This window comes from Hydra vulgaris, chromosome 12, assembly GCF_038396675.1.
Source record: "Hydra vulgaris chromosome 12, alternate assembly HydraT2T_AEP".
Taxonomy (NCBI): Eukaryota; Metazoa; Cnidaria; class Hydrozoa; order Anthoathecata; family Hydridae; genus Hydra; species Hydra vulgaris.
Genome location: NC_088931.1, coordinates 12,600,656 through 12,625,920, shown reverse-complemented (window position 1 = coordinate 12,625,920; position 25,265 = coordinate 12,600,656). Strand labels below are relative to the sequence as shown.

Here is a 25,265-nt window from a genome sequence, read left to right as displayed (position 1 = left end):
TGATTTTTGTATTATTTTTGATTTTTTAAATAATTCTTTAAAAAATTAAGCTTACAGGTATAAGAAAATTTAACAATTTTTGAATAGTCATTTACTCATTTAAAGAAATATTTTTCAGTCAGATTCGCCATTCCGGCCATGAGCATCTTGTATGTAAACTCACTTAACTGACTGACGTTCGCTCTAAAAAAATGTTGATACCAAAGATGTAGTTCTTCAAAAAAAAAAATAGATGTTTTTTTTATCAACGCTTTCTACTTTAAATGCCACCAGCACCGAATTTTGTTTGCAACTTTTCAATTACTTTCTTGATTTTAGGAATATTTTCGTATTTACTTATGTTAGCAGGATTTTTGCTCACATCTTGAAACGCTGCCATTACTTCTGGATCCTAAAAAAAAAAAATTAATCCATTAGTTTAATGCAATCAAATATACTTCTAAATAAGCTGTAAGATGTAAGTCTGAAGCACTAAATAACGTGTTAAAGAAAAACCTGCATAGCAGCCATTAGTTCCGGATCGCTAAATAAAGCATTTAAATCTGGCATTCCTCCTAAAGAAATTTATTACGAAAGAAATTATTTATCAAAGGCGGATTAATCACTTTAACAACAAGCTATTTATTTTCAATAACAATCATAATTATAGGATTCTCGATTCTGCAACCCTAATCCTACTTAATACACAAAGTATACAAGGTGAACACTATGTTTCGACTAAAAATCTTGTATCAAGTAAGTGCTTTACCTCAGTAATAATGTATTTTTTTTTCTTGCAAAAACTTTACAACTTTACTTTTCTCTTTAAAACTTTACAAAATAAGATACCATAAAAAAAATTAAAGTGTTACCTGCGCCAGCACCTGGCATTCCTCCTACAAAATAAAACACAAAATAATTAGTTACAATTACATTAAGTGCCGTGGTGTTCACACAACAACGACAACTTTTCAATTCCATGAAAATAATACCACTTTAAATTTGTTAACAAAAACTTGACTATTTTCTAAAAAAACTCAATGATTTTTAGACCTACACTTAATCTTTTTTCTGATTCCTACCTTTTTCTGTTAAAACTCCTTTATGGATTTAATAACGTTTAGCAGCTTTTAACGAATATTCAATCAAGAATTATATTTTTAGAATAATCAATTGCTTAAATTTTAAAAAATTGCTGAAATGATTTTTTTCGAAAACTTTGAAAAGTAGAATTTCCATTAGCTTTTTCCCTATTTAGTCTTAACAGATATTACTTAAATCTGTTAAAACTTATATGTTCTGTAGAAGCTATTACATTTGTTAACAAAACTTTGTTATTGGTTAAAAAGTTTGTGATAAAAGTACTAAAGCACCACGTCATCACGTTTATCTGTTGAACAATTATTTTATCTGTAACAGTTGATAAATACATGTTTTTTAATATGAACAAAAAATACTAATAACGAGAGTATTCGATACTTCCGATTCGATACATTATTTTTACGTTTAAAGTTTCTTTAGGTAAAAAAACAAATCTTCGCCACTAGAAGTTATCTTTTCCTTATCCACCTCCCAACCTCCACTAACAACTGCAAACAAAAAGGCAACAACACAACATTTTATTTTATTTAATTAAAAGCTGAACTTTGAACAAACCTAGTGAAATATTCACACAAAAACTTGCACTGTTCATTGCAGGGATGCAGAGTGTTAAACAGACTCTAGCTTTAAATATCTGAATTTTCCTGGTTCTGGTATCCAGAAGCTCTTAAAGTGGTTAGTGTGACTTATGATCTGCAAAATAAAAAAATTCATGAGATTTTATGACTTCAAACCTATTATTTTTAGCCTAAAATCTTTGTTGTCATTATAGATAAAGACTTATTCAAAAATTGATTCTCGAACCTAGAAAATTCTTTTCCCAAAAATATTCCATAAATTTCTTTACACTTTTAGAGCTCCTGGGTACTAAAAACTAGGAACAATTTTTTTTTTCCAGTTTATTTTAGGTGTTTCAAAAAGTCCTTATGGTATTATCACAGGGCACAGTGGAAAAGTGTTTGAAAGGAAGTTCACACCTTCTTCCCTACCGATGTTATAAAACTTGCCCAGAGGTGGCATTGAACCACAGAAAATTCATAGATGCAAACAATGAATATATATTTATTTAAATAAAAAGAATGAAGTGTAAATTTTATCCTACTTGATATAACAATTACCTGGAAACCCCCCTGGAAATCCTCCTGAAGCCCCAGTTGTGTTTTGCTTTTTAGAATGCTCATACTAAAAATATAAATAAGTAAATAAAAACTATTCCTAACAAACATTTGAACTTTTAAAAAAAAAAAACTCACTTGTTTTTGTGCTTCTTCCTTTCTTCGTTTCGCTTCTTTTCTGAAATACAAGAAATTTTTTAAACTAAAGACAAAATATTTAACTGCATATAACAATTTTAAAACTTAAAGACAAATAATTTTCAACTGATCAAACTTTTTTTTTTAATAAAATTCATCAACTAACAGTTTTCTTTCAATTTCTCTTTCTTCGCGCAACCTTTCATACTTTCTTCTATGTTCCATGATTTTCTTAGCCTACAATAAGATTTCACTTTTAAATTAGTATAATAAGACTTTACAAAATATAATTAAAGAACTATAAATTCATTATACATTGGGTTCCACTTCCTTTTGCCATTCATAAGTAGTTTCATCCATATCTAACCGACATGAAGTTTGAAAATCATGGTAAGCCTCTTCATACTTTCCTAATAATCTGAAGAAAACGAAAACAAAAAATATCATATAAACTTTTTTAAATAAGGAATCTTGAGACAAAGTAATAATACCATGTAACTAAGTAAATTTAGAAAATCAGAAATAGATAAATAAATTTACCTGTATGCTCTCCCCCTCCATTTATAAGGTTGAGCACTATCTTTGTTTAAGCTTAATGCTTTATTGCAATCACTTATTGCAGCATTTGGTCGCTTTAATTTAAGAAGAATGCTATAAAAAATTTAAAAGTAACATTAAAAACAAAAATTTGAATATTATATTATTAGTAAGCGACAGGGACGTCGTCCCTGGCTAAAAATGAGACTTTATTCAAACCTGGCCTTGGCCCCAGCAAAACTTTAAGATTTAACAGGGGTTGATAGCCGGGGCTAGAAAAAACTTATAATAATACTTTATATATTAAAATTTCACGCTTACATTTACTATCTATTAAACACTGGCATATATTTATATATTTTCAAACTCTAATTTACTTCCAACAACAAAACAACCACTATTAAGTTATGAGCTACTTTAAAATAGAGAATAAGTAAAAATACTGGTATGCTGAAGACTTGAAAAGTTGTAGGTTGTATGTAAAAGAAAAACATGAAAATGGCTAAGAGTTATAAGGTATTTTTGATGTGCAAGGGAAAAAACTGGATTAATAGTTTTTATAGCATGAAGGGACTGATACAGTAATAGGATGCATCTTGTTGAATAAGAAACAAACAAGAATGAGTTTATTGTAATAAAGATGATAGCTCATTTGATCATTGACCATGATGGTATTTGTAGAAAAAAAAAAATTATTCAACCTTACAACAATGGGAGAGCGGCTCAAGCTTGGCAGATAAAGCAGGTCTAATTATATTTACAATTTGCTATTAGACTTTATCTTAGAGTAAATGGGTTGTTATTCATCAATATAGGAACTCAGCTATATACTCTTGTCAAGACAAGAGTATAAAGTTGATTCGTCAGCAAGAGCCACATTAGATGCGAAATTTTCATGAAGATTGATACTGTAGATAAGAAACAATACAAAAGCAAAGATAGAACATTGTGGTACCCTTAAAGATACTTGAAATAAAATAGAGTGCAGGCCTTCAAGAATAACTTTAATTCCACAGTTAGAAAGAAATAATTTGAAACTCAAAACCTTTATATAAAGAAACTAATAACAGAGTTAAGATCGTAGTAGAGAGAAATGTTTTTAAAAAAAGTTTTTAAAAATTGGAACTACTTATGTAGCACTTTTTAAAAATTTAGCAAAAATTTTAAAAACACTTTTTCAAGACTATGATGGAAATCTTGTCTGAAACACACTGTAGAAGTGTTTAATTGAGAATTAATTTAGCATTGGAAGCCAGAGTAATTTAGATGTTTAAAATGAGTTAATCTGTTAAACTGGCCAGAAGAGTATGGCCATTAAATTCAAGAGTCAAATTAGAGTAAGATTTCTTTGCAAATAACTCTGCTTTATACTGGGGAGACGGAAAAGGATGAGACCCATGAATTAGAGATTAAATATTGAACTTACTCATTTATGACATTGTAGAAGACTAACCAAATGTTTCTAGAACCTAACGTCTGATATAAGATACAAGATTTAGTAAACTGAGCTGATTTTAATACAAGATTTAGTAAACCGTCTGATGTTAAGCTCTGTTAAGAGCTTAAGATCAGTCGAGACCTTTTTACATTGGCTTCTTGGAGAAATAAAAGGATATTTATATTTAAATTATATTTATTCTCAAATCCCTATGTGCTGAGACAAGTTGTGTTCATATCATAGATGAACATTAAAAAATAAGTTAAAAGTTAATTAACCTTTCCAAAATAAATTTTTATTTTTTAAATCTGGTCTGAAAAATGCGCTTCTATTTGATGTCAATAAAAAAAGTTTCTTTCAAAAAACTTAAATCAAGTATAAAATGCAGGGCTTTTCCCTTAGCAGTTAAATTAAATATAAGATTCATGTTTTTGAAATCAATTTTACATATATCTGAAAAATATATACTAATTATTTTAAAAATGGTTCCTTGAATTAGAAATATAAATTATTATAATCATAAATTAAAAATATGTATAACACCATTCTTAAAATGGTTGCCTGAATAAATAAATAAAAAAAGATTTTTAAATCTTTCAAAATTTAACTATGTTGGATTATATTTTACTTAGTGTTGTATATAAAAAAATTGATTACTTATTTTCTAAGAAAAATATTTATCTCATGTATTTTAAAGTTCACTTTGCTTAATTACTATTTTCATTACAACATTTTATTTAACTTTCTTGTCGGATTGTTTTTTTTTTTGTGCTTGCGCAAAACACACATGAGGGTCAGTGGTAATGATAAAAGAAATTGTTAAAGAAAGTAATTAAAACAAACAACACAAAACAGACTTTAGTTTAGCATAAATTAAAGAAATCATTAAAAAAAGTAATTAAAACAAACAATAAACAACAGACTTTTAGCATAACATCTGTTCACAAAAAATCCGGAATGAAAAATTGTTCTTAATTGAATACAAAATTAATCGATTTTTGACAAAAATTTTAACTAAAATGAGTGACTGGACATTGTTAACTATTTTATAACCGAAAGTGGTCCTAAATCAGCGGCTTTTCGAACTTTAGTTTTGACTGAATCCATTAGGTTGAAAAAGTAGTCTGGATCAAACTCTTTCAACTTTAATCGAATTCTATTCTTAAGGTGGTCAAGATTTTTCGCAGTAAATCCATTTCCATAAACTTTTGCTTTTAAATGTGCCCAAAAATTTTCAATTGGCCTTAACTGCGGTACATTTGGGGGGTTATCTTTAGCGTCGACAAAGTTAATACCTAAAGCGTTGTAAGTTTCAAATGTGTGTTTTGCATAATGACATCTCGCTCCGTCAGGCCAAAATAAAATTTTCATGTTTTGATGCTTGGAATTTATAAATGGAAGAAGTCTTTTTGTAATACATTCTTTAGAATAAGTTTTTGCATCCAGTGCACAGTTTTTTACAGCAAAATAAGGCGATGAATGACCAAAACGACTGATTGCAATCCAAACGAGAACTTTCTCATCAAACTTTTTTTTGAAGTTGAATTTAATGTTAGGATCAGTTTGAGAACTATCCTTTGTATAGTAGCCATAGTTTTGTGAACAATTTGCACCATTTACACAGAAATAAGATTCATCGTCCATGATGATTTCAAACTCATTTGATGGCTTGAAAAAAGTTTTTGAAAGTTTTAATAAGTTTTTCTTTTGTTTAATTTCTTGCTTTTCTGTTGTTTTTGGTGCATTTTTTCTTTTGGTATACTTTAGTCCATGCATACTTAATAATCTATTTACGTATGAAACGCTCATCTTATATTTTAGTGCCAATTTTCTTTGCGAAATCCCGATTCTCTCTTCTGCTCTTGCAATCACGGACTCTCTCTTTTCTGGTGCAATTTTAAAAGGTTTTCTGCCGCAACCGATTTTTCTATTCATTGGCAAATTATTTTCAGACCTTTTAATTATGTCATAAATTGTAGATTTAGCGATTCCCATTTTCTTAAAATGATCCACTGTAAATTTCTTTCCACTGTTTATGTTTTGTTTATAAAAATTTCCAATCACATTTCTAACATCGTTCTCTTTTAGATGCTCCATGTTTATTTGAATTAATTATTTAAACTCAATTTTGCCACAAAATGAAACTGTTGTTGTTGACCGATTAAATTTAAAAATTTCGAATCGAAAATTCGAAATTTAGAACTATTTGTGTACATTTGAAATCAGTCCGGATTTTTTGTGAACAGACGTTAAATAAATAGAATCGCTCTTGAATAATAAAAAAAATGTTGTTAAAACAGATTTTCTACTGTAAAAAGTAATTGATGCTTTAATACTTTACTTATAAACAGGGTCGCTGAGACTCGTCATGCGGCCTGGGACAGAAACCCTGATCAGCGCCCTTATTTATCAAAATTTCCCAATATTACGATGATGACGTGTTTTTTTTAAGTTCCTTTTTTTCATTTGGCACCCCTTGGATATTTGCCGCCCAGGAAAAACTGTCCTTTTTGCCCCCCCTTCCCCAGCAGTACTGCTCGTAAATAGTAATTAAAAATTAAGATTTTAAAATAAGTAAAAAAAATTATTAACGTAGAAATATAAAGAAAGCTAAATATAGAAGGGAAAGCTGGAAATTGAAGTTGATTAATTAGCTTGTTTTTCTCAAGAAAGAGAATGGAAATATCCAGCTAGAGCAAATTTATCAGCTGAGCAACGAGCATCTCAGCTAAAAAAACAAAGAGCACTATATGTAAAGCATTAGCAGTTGAAACAGAAGAAGGTAGAGGCATCTTGTCCTTGAACTTTCTTAGCAGGCTAAAAAGAAAATAATAACTTTTTAAAAACAACATTTTAAAAATTGACTGAAACTAAAAAGTTGCCCAACATTTCCAGTCATTGATTTAAATGGATATTTCAGGTTAAATGGATATTTCAGGTTGCGTACGTACACAAAGGCCTTAGGTCCCATGAAACAGTTAATTTTTTACTTTTTAGTCCATTTATAAAATGTTGTTTTTAAAAAGTTTTGTTTATATTTTTATCATACTAGTTTTTATTATTATATTAGTTTTTATTATTACTAACTCAAACACTTCACGATACTTAATTCATAACAACAATGCATATGGATACATGACATAACTCAACACATATAATACATATCGATACATAACGACTTAACTTAATCACTTAACAATACTAAAAAAAACATACTACAGCAAACATTTTTTACTACCAACACAGACTAAAGGGGAAAAGCCAATCTGATTGTGTAAAACTGAACTGAGTTTAAAAAATTCTGTTGTGAGCCAAAATATTTATTATTGAAACAAGATGTTTTTTTAACGCAAAAAACTATGCCGATTTGAGAGCCCAAAATTAGGCTCTCAACTGGAAGTATAATGGCAAAACAACAAATACTTTTGTTAACACCTCAATCAATATTTTGTTTTGGAAAGTTTTATTCAACTTTTAACTTATTTTCTAATGTTTATCTACGATATAAACACAACTAGTCTCAGCACTTAGGGATCCCTTTAAGAGAGATGTGTTTTTAAAAAGATGAAATAAATTTCAATTCCTGAATTTTTCTAACTCCTTCATACTTTTTCTCCTATTTACCAGACAAATATCTTGAATCTTACATTCATCTTGAGGCTTCACCATTCGCTTGTGCCATCTATTTCCAATACTTTCACTGCCCAATGAAATTTCTGTCAATTTTGGCCTTTTACAAATAATTGTTTTTAGGAGTAGTTAGAATGCAGTAATGCAGAAATTTCTACAATCTTTTCTGGAGGAATGTCTTTTTTTTTCATCCATTTTTTCAAAAAATTGGTTAAAATATTTTTAATCAAATGCACAAAATATATTAAATTAATGTTATTTTAAATATTCAGAATGTATAAAAACACATTATAGGAGTATTTAGTCTTTAAAACTAGATAAATTCACTTTGCAAACGTTTGATGAGAAGCTGACCACAACAGCCAAATGCAAAATGACAGATATTATTCAACAATACCAGTATTAACATCAAAAATTTGTGTTGCCACCGTAAAATATCAATAGAATTGCCAGGATAAAAAAAAAACTAACAGGTCTACTGTATATATAAATAATTTAACTAACCTCAAGAAGATTTATTACTTCAAGTAAAAGAACAGTAATTATGTAAATAAACAGTAATTTTTCTAATAAACAGTAATTTTGTAAAACAACAGTATCAAGTTATTATAAAAATGAAATTTCAAAACTTAAAGACAATATGGATGATTTAGCACCAAACCAGCCTATTTAACGAATATGTTGAAATGATATAGTTAGACATAAATTTTTTTAAAGTTCTTAACAAAAACCTACAAAAAAAATTTAAAGTTATTGCAGTTCAGTGCACTTAAAAATTAAGTACAGTAAATTGATGTTTGTAAAGCAACACTACATAAATCATTTTTTAACACAAACTAAATTTTTTTAACTTTGTTGTATAGGCAGGTTTGGCACTTAACCATCCATATAATAATTGTGCTAAAAAACTTAAAGTGAAAAAGAAAAGGAAAAAAAACAAAACAAACAATTTAAAGTTTTCATTAATTCAGAAGAATTAATAAGCAAGCCCCGACTCACTTTTCCTACAATGTTTTTTTTTAAGTGAAAACTTTAAATAAAATGATGATTACAGTAACTAAATTTTAACAGTTTCAATAAAGGCGAACCTGGCACGTTTGGCATAAAGACTTGCAGATTTGGGATTTACAAGTAGAGCTTCTGTAAATCCTTTTAAAGCTTCATCGAAGTTACCTAAATTAAACATATATAAAAATGAAGAAAATCTAGAATTTAACAGATTAATTTAACCACTTAATTACTATGAAAACAATTATTATAAAAACAAAAACTACAGAAAATCAATTGATCCTTAAATACTATGCTATAAGCACGACATGTCCTCTTTTATTTGTAAGAGAAATTCTTTCTGTAAATTTCATTCACTTGTTTATTCAAATATGAAAACTCTAGACAGATTTAGTTTTTCATATTAAATCTATATAACAACATTATATTAATCTATATAACAACAAATATGAAAACTCTTCACAGCTTTAAGGTTTAAAAAACTGTGAATAGTGTCAAAAAAAAAATTCTCCTTACGGTTACAATTTAAAATTTTTAATTATATTATTAAATTTTTAAACTTTTTTATAAATCAAGTTTATAAAAGAACCTTAGTTATTTCAAGTTATTAACAATGGTTTGAATACAAGTTATTTTAAGTTGACTATTCTAGCTTGAGTATAAATTGTTTGATATATTTACTGATTAAAAGCTAATACATAAACAACCATTTTTTAACTTAATAAAGTTTATTGAAAAATATTATTTTAATTTGCAAAAAATGGACTAACTTTCATTAATAAAGCATAAATAGTGTTTTTATTTTATAAAAAAAAAATGACCATATTGGTTTCTGACTATCTTAGGACCTTATATATAATCAAAAATTGTTTGTTTGGTACACTAAGGTTCATTTTTTTTATGTATTTGTTTGGTACATTAAAGCTTATTTTTGTTGTTGTATTTATTTGGTACATTACCGTTTTTTATGTTGTAATATTTGTTTGGTACCTTTAAGTTCATTTTTGTTGTATTTGTTTGGTACACTAAAGTTTGGTAAGAAAAGCTAGCAGTAAACACATTTAAAAAAAAATATTCTGTCAATAAAAGAAAGTTGTTGCAATAGATTTAAGATAATTACAATTTTTTCTTGCTGTGGATTACAACAATTAATAAACAAACCTTCTTCCTGAGCTGATTGAGCTGCACTCCTTTTAGCATTAGATTCTTCGATCATTTCTTCTGAAACCTTAAATAAATCTTATAACCATGTAAAGTTGCTTGTATAACTTTATTCAAATGGGTTCTTTACTTTTTAGTCAAAAATATATACCTCAATAGATTCATCGCCCATTTGAAGATCAACTTCTAATTCATCTTTTACAATGCCATCTAATTCTTCTATATCTGTAAAATGTAAAAGTGATTTCAATACTCAAGAAAAATAATATTTCTAGGTAAGACTACATATGTAAATATCAACCCTCAAAGGTTTAAATATAAGAAATATACTGCAATAGAATAGAATCTTTGGAAAAAAGATTTTATACTGTTGTAGTATAAAAAAGAGGTATCTTAAAAATATTTATTTTAATATTTTTTATAAACCATTATATAAAAAATTTGAAATGCTAAATAACTACCGTTATTTAGCATTTCAAATTTTCAGTTTTTGGTGAAAAGACTGATGCTTTAAGAGTAAGATTTTATTAACAAAAAAACAAATATAAACAAAAAATGTTTTCACTGCCTTGTAATAACTGAAGGTTATATGCGGTGAGCCTCTACCTAAAGCATATTTACTGGCTTAAGCTGAGATAAATGATAGTTCACCACCGTTCCGCACTATCTGAGGCTAATCAATTTTAACAGCAAAATTTTAAAATAAAGATTAAAATTTACAGCAGCACCATAAACTTACCATGATCATTTTATAATGTAGATAAAATTTAGAACAATTTTCTGATTATAATTAGAAATTATGATAAAGTTGTTTTAAAGATTTGTTAAGGAAACTTACTACTTTTAATTTTGTAATTATGCTTTTAAATTTTAATTTACTTACGACAGGACACACTATATTTTTAACTTAAGTGCATAATATTTATGACATTTTTTCTGTAAAAATATATTAAAATAATTTTGATATAATATAAGAATTACATTATTTTTAGATACAATAAACTTATTTTAAAAGTAAATTAAAACCTTAAAATATTAACTTAAAAAACACACACAAAAATGGTCATAAAAAAGACAACAATAAATATCTTTTGCTATAATTGGAAGTTCTTTTTTCTTAGGATAGTTTAAAATAGAATCTTTTTTAGTTTGATCATACTGATTTGGTGCCTTTAAATATCATTAAAGTTCATTAAATTTCTTCTTTCAGAAAATCTTTTAATCATATACTCAAAAAAAAAAAAAAAAAAAAAAAAAAAAAAAAAAAAAAAAAAAAAGAAGATATTTTAGTATCTTGCTCTTTTAGTTTCGTTAAAATAAATTCACACTTTTCAGCTCCAAAAGAGTAATATCTCTTTTACAAATAATGTCGGCACCAGCTTCATAAATTTATAGACAATCTCCTAAATGCCTAGCCATATATCTTTAGGCACATATATCTTTGATTACTATTGGAAGTCCATTCATCTATAGTCAATCAAAATCCATCACTACTCTCAATCATTTTTGACAAATTTATAAACCATTTTTTTCTTAAGTTTTGCCCAAAAACATTGAAGTCATAGCTTGCTTTGAACTTGGAATTTTAAGACCTTGAGCAGCCCGACTTTTATGAATATCAATACATTATGACAATTTATAAATTGGAATAAGATCAACAGCAACCAATCAAGCCAAAACATATTCAGAAGAATCTCTCTTGAAAAAACTAGCAATAATTAAAAGCTGTCTTAGATTAGGGTTTCAACATAAAATAGGATATGGTTTGAACATAAAGTTGATCCTGACGATAAAGTATGACGAGAAATGCCTGTCACTTTTTATATTATCTACTTTTACTCAATGATAAATTAATGGTGATGTTGCTTGTTTTGCTTTAAAAGTTGACAGACAATATTTACACATAACAATATCATTGTCTTTTGTTAAAATTAAAACATGTTTTCATATTTCAGACATTTTTTTTTTAAGGCTCCACCCATTCATTTTCCCTTTTCTATTTTTAAATATTACTAAAAATCCATGTATAACATAACAATATAAACAATAATAAAAACAATATGTATATGTATATATATATATATATATATATATATATATATATATATATATATATATATATATATATAGATACACATATACATATATATATTTTAAACATCATTGCATCCAACAAGGCTACAAGCAACCAATAATTAAAGTTGGAAGTTACTGGAAGAGAAAAGATTAGGATTTAGAACAAGATAATGATTGACAGATGACTAAAAGGATTGCAAATTATATGAATCAGGAAAGCAAGATGAAGGAAGCGAATTCCAAAGAACTGATGTTCAAGGAAAAAAACTAGACGAATAAGAGCTTTTGGAGCATTTAGGAACAGTCACAGAAAAAGGATGAGACTTAATTGAATGACGAGTAACACAAGAATTAATTTTAGTAGATTGCACAAGAGACACTAGCTCTTAAGAGAAGTGTCCATTATAGTATTTCTAGAAAAGAGAAAGAAAAGCAACATTACAACGATGTGATAATAATTGGAGATTCAAGACAAAAACGCATTGTAAACATATTTGGACAAGAGCAGGTCCAACTACGTTTACAATACGTTTTTGCACTTGGTCTAAAAAAAAAAAAGGGCATCATTAGAATATCTGCCCCAGATATGACAACAGTAATCCATACAAGGTCGGATTTGAGATAGAGAATAGAATCCGAAGTAGGAAAGTGTAGAGCTCGATAAAGAGATGCAACCTTAGCAGATGCTAATTTTGCAACAGATTTGATATATGGTTTCCAAGAAAGATCGAGAGTAAGAGTTAATCCTAGAAGATAAAGAGAGGATGACTCATTGAGTACATTACAGTTCATAAATTATAGAACGATCTAAATTATTGCGAATATCGATTGGCTTAAAAAAATTGAGTTTTATCTGAATTAAAGTTCACCAGCATTGTCAGCCCCATGCTGTAGCAGAAGTGAGATCCTTTTCAAGCTCTAATACCCCCTCCAAGCTATTACAGAGTGTTGGCTTATCACGACAAGAATAAATGGTAGTATTATCAACAAACAATGCCACCTTAGATGTGAAAATATCTGGAAGATCGTTAATGTAAATTAAAGAGTATAGGGCCAAGGATAGAACCTTGAGGAACCCGTGAAGTTACAGAATAAGAAGAGAGCTGTCCATCGAGGACAACTTTTATACTATGATTGGAAAGAAAGAGATTCAAAAATCTTAAAGATGTTATCAGATACACCATAAGAAGAAAGCTTATGGAGAAGACCAGCATGCCAAACTTTATCAAAAACTTTAGAAATGTCAAGAGCAATGGCCTTAACCTCTCCACCTTTATTTAATGCACAATAAAACCTATCAGTTATTACTGTTAGCAAATCAGCTGTAGAACCAGAAGATCGAAATCCATATTGATGGTCAGAAAGTAAGTTATTAGATTCAAGATAAGAAATTAAGTGTTTGTTAATTAAAGATTCAAAAACCTTGCTTATGATAGGAAGAAGACTAATGGGACGGTAGTTAGACGAATCAGATCGCTCTCCAGAATTTTTGAAGATAGGGATAACAGATGCCGCTTTCCAGCAGGCTGGAAAACAAGACTCAGATAAGCACTTGTTGAGTAGTTTTGAAAGTAGAGACAACAGCTCCAGAGAACACTTCTGCAAGACAATATGTATGTTGTCCGGCCACAAGCTGTAGAAGAGTCTAAGCAGGAAATCACTTTAAATACAGAAGCTGAAGTGATACGAATGTCAAGCAATTGATCAACCTGTTTGACGGCTATATCAGGTAGAACGCAACAAGTGGAATCAAGAGATGATATTGATGAAAAGTTTTTAGCAAACAATTCAACTTTGTCTTTAAGTGAGGTGACAGTCTGAACCATACAAGAGACGCGGAATTAAAGAATCTTTAATATTATTATTGATAATATTAAAGATTCTCCAGAAGTCACAAGAGCCTAATTTTTGTGATGAAATATGAGATCTCATGACCTGAGAATAGCGGGCTTTGGCATTAGACAAAATCTTTTTACAATGGTTTCTAGCAGTAATAAATAGTCGTCTGTTTTCAGGAGAATTGTTTTGCTGATAGATATGGAAGTAACGGTTTCGATTAACAATCACAGCAGCACAATGTGAGAAAAATCATGGAGAAGAGTGAGGCTGGATCTGGAATCATCAAGAGGGAACAAAAGATTCCATGCCAGCCTAAATCCACAAAGTTATGTAAGAAGCACATTTGTCGACAGGAAGACGAAAGATTTCTACCCAAGGGCCATCAAGAAGAAAATCACGGAAAGAATCTCAGTCAGCTTTAAGGTAGTTGTATGAGGTACGATGATAGGGGGATTCAGGCGATGAAGAAAAATGAGATATTAGTTTTAGAGAGATCAAACTGTGATCAGAAGCACCTAAGAGTGAATGTGAAGAAACTGAGCACTGACTAGGATCAGAAAGTCGAGTCCGGAAAGCGAGTTGGAAAGTTGACTATTTGAGTTAGGGATTGAGAAAGGCAAAAGTTTTGGGCTTTAATGCCTTCAGAATCACTGAGACTAGAGCCCAGCCATTCAGTGTGAAGAACATTAAAATCACTGACTACAACAATATAGGCTGATGGGTAAAGAGAGAAGGCTTGGTCAATATGATCAGAAATAACATCAAAAAGAGTGCATCACCTGATGGCTAAAAAATGAGACAACTTTAAAATTGTTATTATAGCCATAGTTACATAGCTATCAAATTTAAGTTAAAATAAATTCATAAACAATTATATATTTATTAGTTTTTAATAACATCATTAAAAGCAATTTGACCTAGACGAACTGAAGTCATTGAGGCATAACGTTTTGCCACTTCCGGATCCATTTTGTTATGACAATTCACGATACGCCGTTTAAGTTGAGGAATGCTTGTTGCTTGCCAATTATCCTCGTAGACTAAGCGTTTCAACTGAACCTAAAAGTCCTCAATTGGTCGAGCTTCTGGTACATTGGGTGGATTTTTTACTTTCGACAGGTATTTGATGTTATTGGCATAGAGAAAAAAAATCACTTCATTTGCATAGTGCGAGTTAGCTAAATCTGGCCAGAACAAGTATTATTCATTTATATAATGTTCATCAATGAAGGGTATTAACCACTTGCGGAGACACTCGATGTATGCTTGTTTGTTGATTGCCTGGCCACTAAAAAACAATGGTTTTGAAGTCCCTTTGGACGGTATAATCAAAGAGACTGGCATCTTTTCCTCAAACTTCATCTTTCTTTTGAATTTGACGTCGCTAGTTGCAGATGACACGTCCCTAGAATAGAAGCCATCGCTGCCAGCCAATGTTGTATTCGTATATGTGAAATATGATTTGTCATCCAAGACAAAATCAAAATTCTCAAAATTGCGATATATATGACACAAAGTTTTGATTCGAACTAGTTGGCTTTCGATTCGATGTAGAATCTTTTTTCTTCTTGTAATATCTAATTTTTTTTTAGATTCTTCACCTCCTTAAATCCTGAGGGGGGCCACTGCAGTCAAGGAGGCTACTCTTTTTTTTTTGTGTTTTTTATTTTATTGTGTTTTTAGTTGTTATTGGTGGTGCAAACCTCTCTCAACTCTTTAACTCCGAAACACGAACCTTGCCAAGCAAGGCCGCTGTGCGGAGAAACTAAATTACTTCCAGGGATGTGGTGGGAGTCGAATTCCAAACCTCTCGCTTACAAAGCGAGCGCTCTTACCACTACACACCACTACCGCAAATGATTATTTGTCTTGTTTTTAAGAATTTTAGATATATACGATTGGTCACAATAGAATCTTCAAGCTACTTGACGTTGTGAAACACCGTGATGATCAAATGCCTTTTTCAATTGGTCTATGTGCTTTTTGTCCATTTTTTTGTCCTTTATACCGCTTACTTTTTTTTCGTTGATAGCCCAAATTATTGTCTACGAGTTCTAGAGCACGATATATGGCCGCTTTCGATGCTCATTCATCTAGAAAGTGTTTTACTGTGAAGATTTTTGGCTTTTCCAGATGCAAATTTCTAAATTGGCAAATGCGTTTTCTTAGGTCTTCTGGCAAACTTGTTTTATACAGAGCCATTTTAATTAATATTTTAAAACTATAATATAATTTTAATAGAGAATTAAGTTCCCTATAAATATACTAATTTATTTTACTTGCTAATTATGAATAGCATACATAAATTGATTTAAATTTTGTCTCATGTTTTAGTCATCAGGTGTTAGAACAAAGAGAAGTGTAGTCACAAGGTGTTAGAACAAAGTGATAGAGTGAAGTGGTGCTAAACGAAAGCACATAAAAGAAAAGTCTGTGGATTCAAACCTAGTTTCATGACAAATGGGTGAGTTCTTACGAATGTAAATGCCCAGGCCAAGCATGTGACTATCGGAATCATTACGAATTAAAAGAAGATAACCATCAACAATAACATCGCAAGATGAGACAGCTGAACTCGAATTAGTCTCACAAAGAGCAAGTAGGTCTGATGAACTTTGCAAGAAAAAAGACTTAGCAGAAGAAAAATTACTCGAAGACCATGAGTATTAGTGAATGATAGGTTTAGAGAACTTGGTGATGACGATCACTTTTTGTGTTTTATATTTTTTGATACTTTATTCATTTTTTAAATTGGTTAAAGAACTTGACTTAACACACAGATAGTACTCACTACACTATCTAATAGTCCAAGCAATTGCCTCATTACTTTTAATAAACCCTAAGCCGTAACAAAGAGCTCTAAATATAGCCTCGAAAATGCACACCAAAAGTACGAATAGGGACACCATCCCTGAGCAACATGGGACTATTAGTGCTCTGATACTATACAGCTGTTGATGGAATCAGCCTCTCTGAGAGTTACCACAGTTCGGGAAACCTGACTACTAGCCGGCCTCAGAACCATATAATGGGATTTTGAGCTGTACCCTCAATAGGAGATAATAAAATGAGTTGCTTTTTCATAAAAACAGAGACACAAGCAAAACCCATGCATTGAGTCAAGAAGATCCACCATTCAACATCCTAAACTGGAAACAATGTATTACAAATACATCTGTGCCAGCCTAATAGATGAAGAAGGGTTGCAAGGCTGGTCAACAGATATAATCTGTTCACTAGTGATGTGCCATCGGCTAATGCGGATTGAGGCTAATAATAGGTTTAATGTATTTATTAAAGGGTATTATAATAACATTAAGTTACGTATTTAATATGTTCCTATTCATCAGAAGTGATTCGACCTATTAGCCTATGCTATTGGTAACCAGCAACCGATTAATCGGCTAAACCATTGGCCAATGGCATCGGTTGATTAATAGGCATTGGCCGATGCATCAGTATTGACTATTAAGCCAAACTAAACAGGTGCATAGGCACACCTTATATATGCAAGATGCATACCTTATATTAAGATATTACCTTTATATACATACATTAAACTCTATAATTAGCCTTAATCGCCCTTTGCCGATGGCACATCACTACTGTTCACCCTTTGTCTTTGCCTTGGAAGCCTTAAAGACAGTAGCCGAATGCATTTAACATCTGCAAAAGATTAGTATTTTTATCAAGACACCATATCTAACCTTTACTCAACCAAGAGCCCGAAGGCAGAGGGCGTTTTAATTTGGACTTGGCATCTCCTAGCCGGATCTCAAGCGTATATATATATATGTGTGTGTATATATGAAGAGCTTATTTTCAAAACGCGGTAAGCGCCAATTTCGAAAAAACTGCGTTAAGTGGATAATTTTGAAGAGAAAGTTAGATACTTTTAAGTCATGTTTGTAACTAATTAATTAGGTTTAATTTTTTTTTAATTTAGGTTCTAAAAATTATTTATTTTCAAAACGCTGTATAATTTTTTTAGTTTATTTTCAATGTGCTGTATATTTTTTTGACCAATCCGTGCTTATATAAAGTTAACTCCACGCAAGCGCAATAGTCATATTTAAATAATAATAATAAAGATGGCTGATTTGGATGGTTTAGATGAAAGTGTTGTGTCAACGTTAAAATCACGAAAAAAAAACCAAAAAACAATGCTCTGCAAGAGAGAAAAATAAGTTATTTAGACATTCAAGCGGAGAAAAAATTCCTATTATATCATGTAATCATGTTTCAGGTTACTGCAAAGTGAGTTTTTTTAATTTAATGATCTTTGTATGTTGAAATTATAATTTAGTTATGAGTTTAAAATTTTATTATACACAATGTAAGATTACTTGGTATAATTTGTGTTTATGGCAAAATAATTATTTATTGATTGACTTATTTCAGGCTCGAGATATAACAAAGGATAATTTGCTAAAACATCATACAGAATTCTATAGTATTGCAAATAAAGTATCACAAGATGCTACTATACTGTCAATGCTTAATATAATCAGTGTTAAAAGAGTCAGAGTGAAATATAATAATCGAATAAAGTTAAGAAATATGAGTATTGAGTACTTTTTATGCTGCGAGGGAATTAAAGTACGAGTTTGCCAAGCTTCATTTTGTTCAGTATTGTGTAAGTATAAAATTACTTTACTTTTAATTCAGAAATAGAATGTATATTTTGTTAAAAAAAATTAATGAGTAAAAGTTAATATTTTATTAATTTATTCCAGCCATAAAACCTGATAGAGTTTTAAGAATTGCAAGACACTGGTATGAACATGGAACAACCAGACCTGAAAATAGAGGAGACAGGAAGAAAATAGCTTTTTCTGAAGAAGAAAGAAGAAAGAAGTTATTAAAAACCATATTCAGTCTTTTAATTGCAGAGCAAGTCATTATGGAAGAAAAGGTGCTCCAAGGCGTAAATATTTGCAGTCTGATTTAAATGTAAAGCGGATGTACGAACTTTTTTTGGATAAAAACAATGCTTATACTGTAGCTACTGTAGGCTACCATTATTATGATCGGGTATTTATGAATCATTTCAATTTAGCTTTTGGATACCCAGCAACAGATACATGCTCTACATGTCAAACATATAAATTGGCTATGAAAAACCAAAATATTACTGATAACCAAAAAAATTAAAAACTGCTCTTTTCATTCTTCATCGAAGGAAAGCCAGAAAATTTTATAGTCTTCTCAATGATATTCATCTCAATGAGATCACTATCTGTTTTGACATGATGGAGAACCTTGTACTACCAAAATTATCAATCGGAGAAGCCTACTATTCTAGACAGCTTTATTTTTATGTCCTTGGTGTTGTTATTCATAAAGGTGATAAGTCTCAGTCTGTTAACGATATATATTTTTTTACTTTGATGGAGTGTGAAAATAGGAAAGATTCGAATATGATCTGTTCAGCTATAGAACATCTACTTAAAAATGTTTTAAAAGATAAATGTTTCAACGCCTCGTCACTTCGATTGTTTTCTGATGCATGCTATGGCCAGAACAAAAACATAAATATGACATGTATGCTTCTAGCTCTAAGAAAACAATATTTTAATAAACTGCAGATTACACATACTTTTCCAGAACGAGGTCACTCATATCTGCCAGCTGATTGCGTGTTTGGTCGAGGTTCAGCTAGATATTAAAAAAAGAGGCCAAATTTTTGAGCCTAATGAATACATAAACATACTTAGCCGGCATGGAAAAGTCATGGTTTACGGGCAGAATTGGTCAGCGCATGACTTCAAATCAGAAGTCAAAAAGTATGTCATGAGCAAAAAAACATTTAAAATCAGTGAAGCAAAAAAACTTCTTATAAATTCAGACAAGCTCAAAGTAGTTGCATTTAGTTACCATTGAGCCAAAATCACACAGTATCCTTAAAAAAACGGAAGAAATGGGAGACATTTAGACCGCAACGTTTGGAATTAAATAACTGTGTTAAACTTGCTAAGAAAGACGATGTTTTTCGTCTTCTCGGTCTTGTAGGAGCAGAAGGCAGAATACTTAGTATATATAAAACACTACTCTGTAATGCCACTGAAGATAATGCTAGCCTTAGTGAAGAAGATAGTTCATAATTTGATTTAAATGTTTTTTAGCTGTGAATTTTGTAAACATGTTTAATTTAAGATACAAATATTTAAAAAAATTTCCAGCATAACATGATTTATTTTGTTGTTTTTTTAATTAACGTTATTGAATACAAGATAAAATACTCATTAACACCTTATATATTTTTATAGTTGCACTTGTGAGTTGTTTAAAAAAAGTTGCTGATTTATATTAAAGGAGAACAAAATTTTAAGGTAGATCTTAGAATGCATAATAAAATAATATTATGTTTCATTAATAGATATATTTTATTAATGAAATGGATATAAAGCGTTTTGTTAAAAAATAATACTTGGATATACAGCATTTTGAAACAAAACAAAAATAACCACATATATATGACAAATGTACTAGAAATATAAGTCGAATAAAAAGAAACAACTGCAAAGTTGATATTATTTTAAAATAATATAAAATAGCAGTTATCTTTCATTATTGTAATGCCATTAAAGCTATATTGTACCATATAGGATAAGGAGAAAGGTAGCTGTATACACAATTGAAAATCAGACTACTTTTATACAAATTTTAATAAAAATATTAATTTACTGTTTATTAATTTGAAAAAAAATACTTGAAATTGCTTAAGTAATATAAATTTACTTAAGTAAATGAATTGATCAAACAATTACTCAAGTACTTAAGTTACTTCAAACAGCCCTACGAATAATAAATAGATAAAATGAATAGAAAATAAATGGCAAGCTTCTGTTTATTTATTAGAGTATTAAAAACTTTACTGGACGAATTGAAAACTACATCAGGAATTAGATGAATTGGTTATAAATTGTATACAATTTAAAATTACTAAATTGCTTACTGACAATATAAATTTTAAGAAAAAAATGAATTTTATAGACTTCATACCAACATCACTTTCTATGATATCTTCGTTACTGTCCTCATGATGAACATGATCTGTTTTAACCTTCTCAGTAGAAATATCTTCGACATCAGGCATCTACAGTTATTGTTATATTATTAAACTGTTATAAACTATTTAGTTATATTGATACCAAATATCTATTTTTAAATAATATTAAATATAAATTGATTTAACCATTAAACACACAGCAACTTACTAAAGTTTCCAAAGGATGACATTTTTACTCTAATTTGTTTTTTTAAAAAAAAGATTAATGATTTATAATCTTCTTAAACCTGATTATCTTGCATCTATTGTATGTGCTTTATAAAATTTAAGCCTAGTGATTAAGATGGCCAGCGTTCATATTTAAAAGCAGACAATCATTGTTTTATCAACTTGGTGGTGTATTTTAAGGTCATCACCCTGCCTTATTCTTAAATTCAAAAATTGTTTCTTCAGCATACGACAAATTTATCTCAAAAATTTAGAATTTAAATTAGGGTTGCTTTTATTTTTACAAAGTGTTAGGTGTTGCTAATGATGGGCATAATAACAGGTTTTGACAATGTCAAATTAAAAAAATTTTTCATTGCAACATTTCTCCTGTTAAATGCTTTTATGAATTGGCGATTAATAGTTTTTTAGAGTGTGAAAAAAAAAAAAAAAACAAGAAAAATTAAAACAGCATTGGACTACAGACATTCATAACAGACAACTCAAGTTGGACATCAGCCATTTTTCAGTTACCTGAAGCAACTATGCATTATACCACTGAATTCTGCCAAAAACCATCATGTTTTTTATTTGGACTTTAGTATCAAGTGTTGTACATGTCTATTTTTTCATTTGGACTTTACTATCAAGTGTTGTATATCATACATATATTTATCATACATTATGAAAACAGATTAAATATAGATTTTTCAAAGAAAAGTTTTTTTTTTTACTTGGATTGTCTAATTTTGGCAATATTTTGCAAATTATAACCAACTTTCTTATTCTTTTCAATAATTTAAGTAAAATCTATACTGCTAACTACTTTCAAAGATATCTTAGAAAACGATATTGTTGAAATGATATTGATCATCAGCATTATTTTTTCAGCATATCTTTATCTGCTGAAAAAACATCATATCTTTATATTTTCAGAAAAAAACATATTTTCAGCATGATAATATGCTGATAATATTTATGAAATTATTTAAAATATTTTATTTAATAACTTCTTCAACTTTGTTACCTATATTTTATAATAAAATCGTATAATTATTAAAAATCATTAAAAAAAAAAAAATTAAATTAGAGCACAAAATGTCACTGGCCACTCAACGTAGTTAAGGAAAGATCTGATGAAAAATATCACGTTTAGGCCCTTTCGTTTTCAAAAAATGCTGTTTTATTTTGTGTGCACTCTGATTAGAATATTTTTAAGAAAAAATCTTGAAGCTCATTGTATTATTTTGTTTACAAATATTCAGCAACTTTATGATCTACAAGTTTCATGTTTTAGCTTAATGCTAAGGGACAGAAGTTATATAAAAGCAGAAACGTTTCTTTTTGGTAATTTATTCAAACAACTATAAAAAGATTATGGAAGTAAATTGCTGCGAGTGAAAACTAATGTGAAAACTTTGATTTTAATGTTTTTACTGTTTTTGGAAAGATAAATGGTTTACAGCATTAAAATATTCAATAAATGGCTTTTTAGCCATTTATTGAATATTTTAGGGCTGTAAACGAGGTGACTTTTTACTTTCCAATATAAGATACATTTAAGGAAGGTAAATACTTAACACATTTGTTCCAACTGTTTTTATGATGCTGCTCCCATGTGCTTTATGTATTTTAGTGGTAGTTTTGTTTGATACTTTGGTTGAAAAAAGATTTATATAAAAATAATAAATTATATAAGAAAAGCTTAAATTCTACTTTTGAAAAAAATTTATAACAGTAATAGTTGAAAATAAATAGAAAACACAAAAATAAAATCGTAAATTTTTGCTTTTAAGAAATGCAAATTGTTTGGATTTCTCCTTAACTATGCTGAGCAGAAACTTTTTTGCATGCTACAACATGCTCATAATATTTAACACCAAAGTAACCATCTAAAGTTAATATAAAATTACCAGCGTAATTCTTTTATAAAAATTTCAACTAAAACATTTGTTAGAATCATTTTTTATAATACCTCGGTATCTTCATCTTCATATTTATTGTGTTTTGGGTCAAATGAACTTTTTGGTTGAGAAGGCTCTGGCAATGTTGCTCCCAAACTAAAAAATATTTGTAATAAAAATATTCTGCAGGGAACCTCTAAGCACAAAGCATTAGCACATCTTTACATTCAATTTAAATGAACACATAAAACATAGAATACTAATTTAAAAAATTATCCTGTGTATGATATTAAAACTAGATTTGAAAGGTTTCTAGTTTTAATGAAGTATTTGTTAGTAGGATCTATTTGAAATACCATTACTTTATAATAAATCAAAACAAATTTCTCCTTTGCACTTTACTTTTTTTGTTGCAAAGTACATTATTTTCAATAACGAAAATTTGCTTGATTAGAATTTCCACCTTCCAAACTAATCTTTCTCTTAATGCATTATTTATATATATATATATATATATATATATATATATATATATATATATATATATATATATATATATATATATATATATATATATATATATATATATATTTATTTATTGAAATTTTTACTGCTTTTAAAGTAAAAAACAACTTGCTTTTTCTTATTTTCAGTTTTCAGATATGCAATTTAATTTCTTATTAACAATTTAGTAGTGTGCAGTTTTTAAGTTAAAAATCTAATATGTTTACTATTAAATGATTCTTCAACATATAATCCAGTTTTGCCTGTATGACTTGAATTGATAAATACTGTGTGGAAAATTTAATTTATTTTGCCATAAACTTGTTACTTCTTTCTCAATTTTCTTTATGCATTTCCTTTTTCTTTTGATGGATTCTCCCAGGAACAGATAGCAACCAACATTTTTGAGTGGTATCCTGCTCTTACCTTCCAGTGATTATTCTTCTAGTGAAAGAGTTCTTCTTTTCATATGTCATAAGATCATACAAAATTTTTCATCCAGATCATCTTGTTTATTAGTAGTGGAAGACATTATAATTGTATACTTGAATATATTTCTGAAAACCAATAATAATAAATATAAATGCTATTCTACTTATATATTATTTGACTGCCATCTTCCGAATACAGATTCATATATAATTATTAGCATTGCCCAATCAGGCAGCTTATATAGTCTAAATATATAGTCATAAACTTCACAAAGACTCCAGAAAATTTTAGAAAGTTTCATAAGGTTCAAGAAAATTCTAGGCTTCAGAAAGTCAAAAATGATAATGCCATGAGAAGGCTTTGTTTTAAAGCGTAAACTGGTGCACCACTTACTTACGTCTTAAATCAAAATTTCTCATTGCACAACTGATTATTAAGGCTGTAAAGTAGTTGTTACTAAGCATATATATACAGTTGCTAGGGTAATTTTAAATTGAAAAATTAGAGAAATAAGGCTACTTCTAGGACTTCTGTAGGCTTTTCATCACCTGAGCACCTAGATTTTTTTCCAGAAATTGAAAGATGCATGTTTAAGGAAACTAAATAACTTATACTGTTCATGGCAGACCTAAGGCCATGGTTGTTATGGGTAATCTATCAAAGCAGGTTAACGCAAAAAGTGATTTTTGGCAGGTTACTTCTTCCCAGGTCCTTGCATACATATGATTTTTGTTCCATAAAATTAATGTATGCCTTAGTGTCTTTCAAAAACATCTAAAAAAACTACGTGCAAGTAAGAGATATTAGAGCTCAAAGTTAGGGTAAAATTTCAAAAATAGTGGTTTTGGACCATGATTACTATAGAAACAAAAATATAAACATGTTGAATTTTTACTTTTACTGTAGAAATCTACCCAGATTAGCAACAACAACAACAAAAATGTCTGTTGTTTTCATGTTGCTAAAATTTTCACAAAACGGTCTAAATTTGGGGACCCAATATCTCCAAAATAAATAGGAATTTTCAAAAAAAAAATTTACTAGTGGCCTACTTTGATTGCCTTTTACAAAATATCTGAAAATGAGGACAATTTGAAGACAACACTTCCAGACTTAGCCTAGATTTCTCAGACAATAGCTTGTAAACCACATTTATTTACTTAGATAATACATCTGTTAATAAT

The 25,265-nt window shown here is 29.2% G+C and overlaps 1 protein-coding gene across 1 annotated transcript in view; it reads right to left on the bottom strand.

The window, feature by feature from the left end:
* LOC100201029 (hsc70-interacting protein) overlaps positions 1-25,265 on the bottom strand; it is a 31,752-nt gene continuing 6,487 nt past the window's right edge. The window contains exons 3-15 of the mRNA XM_065812213.1: positions 23,217-23,301; positions 21,028-21,121; positions 10,259-10,332; positions 10,108-10,174; positions 9,027-9,111; positions 2,874-2,984; positions 2,649-2,751; positions 2,500-2,570; positions 2,334-2,373; positions 2,199-2,262; positions 852-875; positions 496-554; positions 1-391 (exon numbers count right to left, since the gene is read on the bottom strand). Of these exons, the coding sequence (XP_065668285.1) occupies positions 260-391; positions 496-554; positions 852-875; positions 2,199-2,262; positions 2,334-2,373; positions 2,500-2,570; positions 2,649-2,751; positions 2,874-2,984; positions 9,027-9,111; positions 10,108-10,174; positions 10,259-10,332; positions 21,028-21,121; positions 23,217-23,301 (1,009 nt within the window). The 3' untranslated portion in view covers positions 1-259. The remainder of the gene's footprint in view (positions 392-495; positions 555-851; positions 876-2,198; positions 2,263-2,333; positions 2,374-2,499; positions 2,571-2,648; positions 2,752-2,873; positions 2,985-9,026; positions 9,112-10,107; positions 10,175-10,258; positions 10,333-21,027; positions 21,122-23,216; positions 23,302-25,265) is intronic.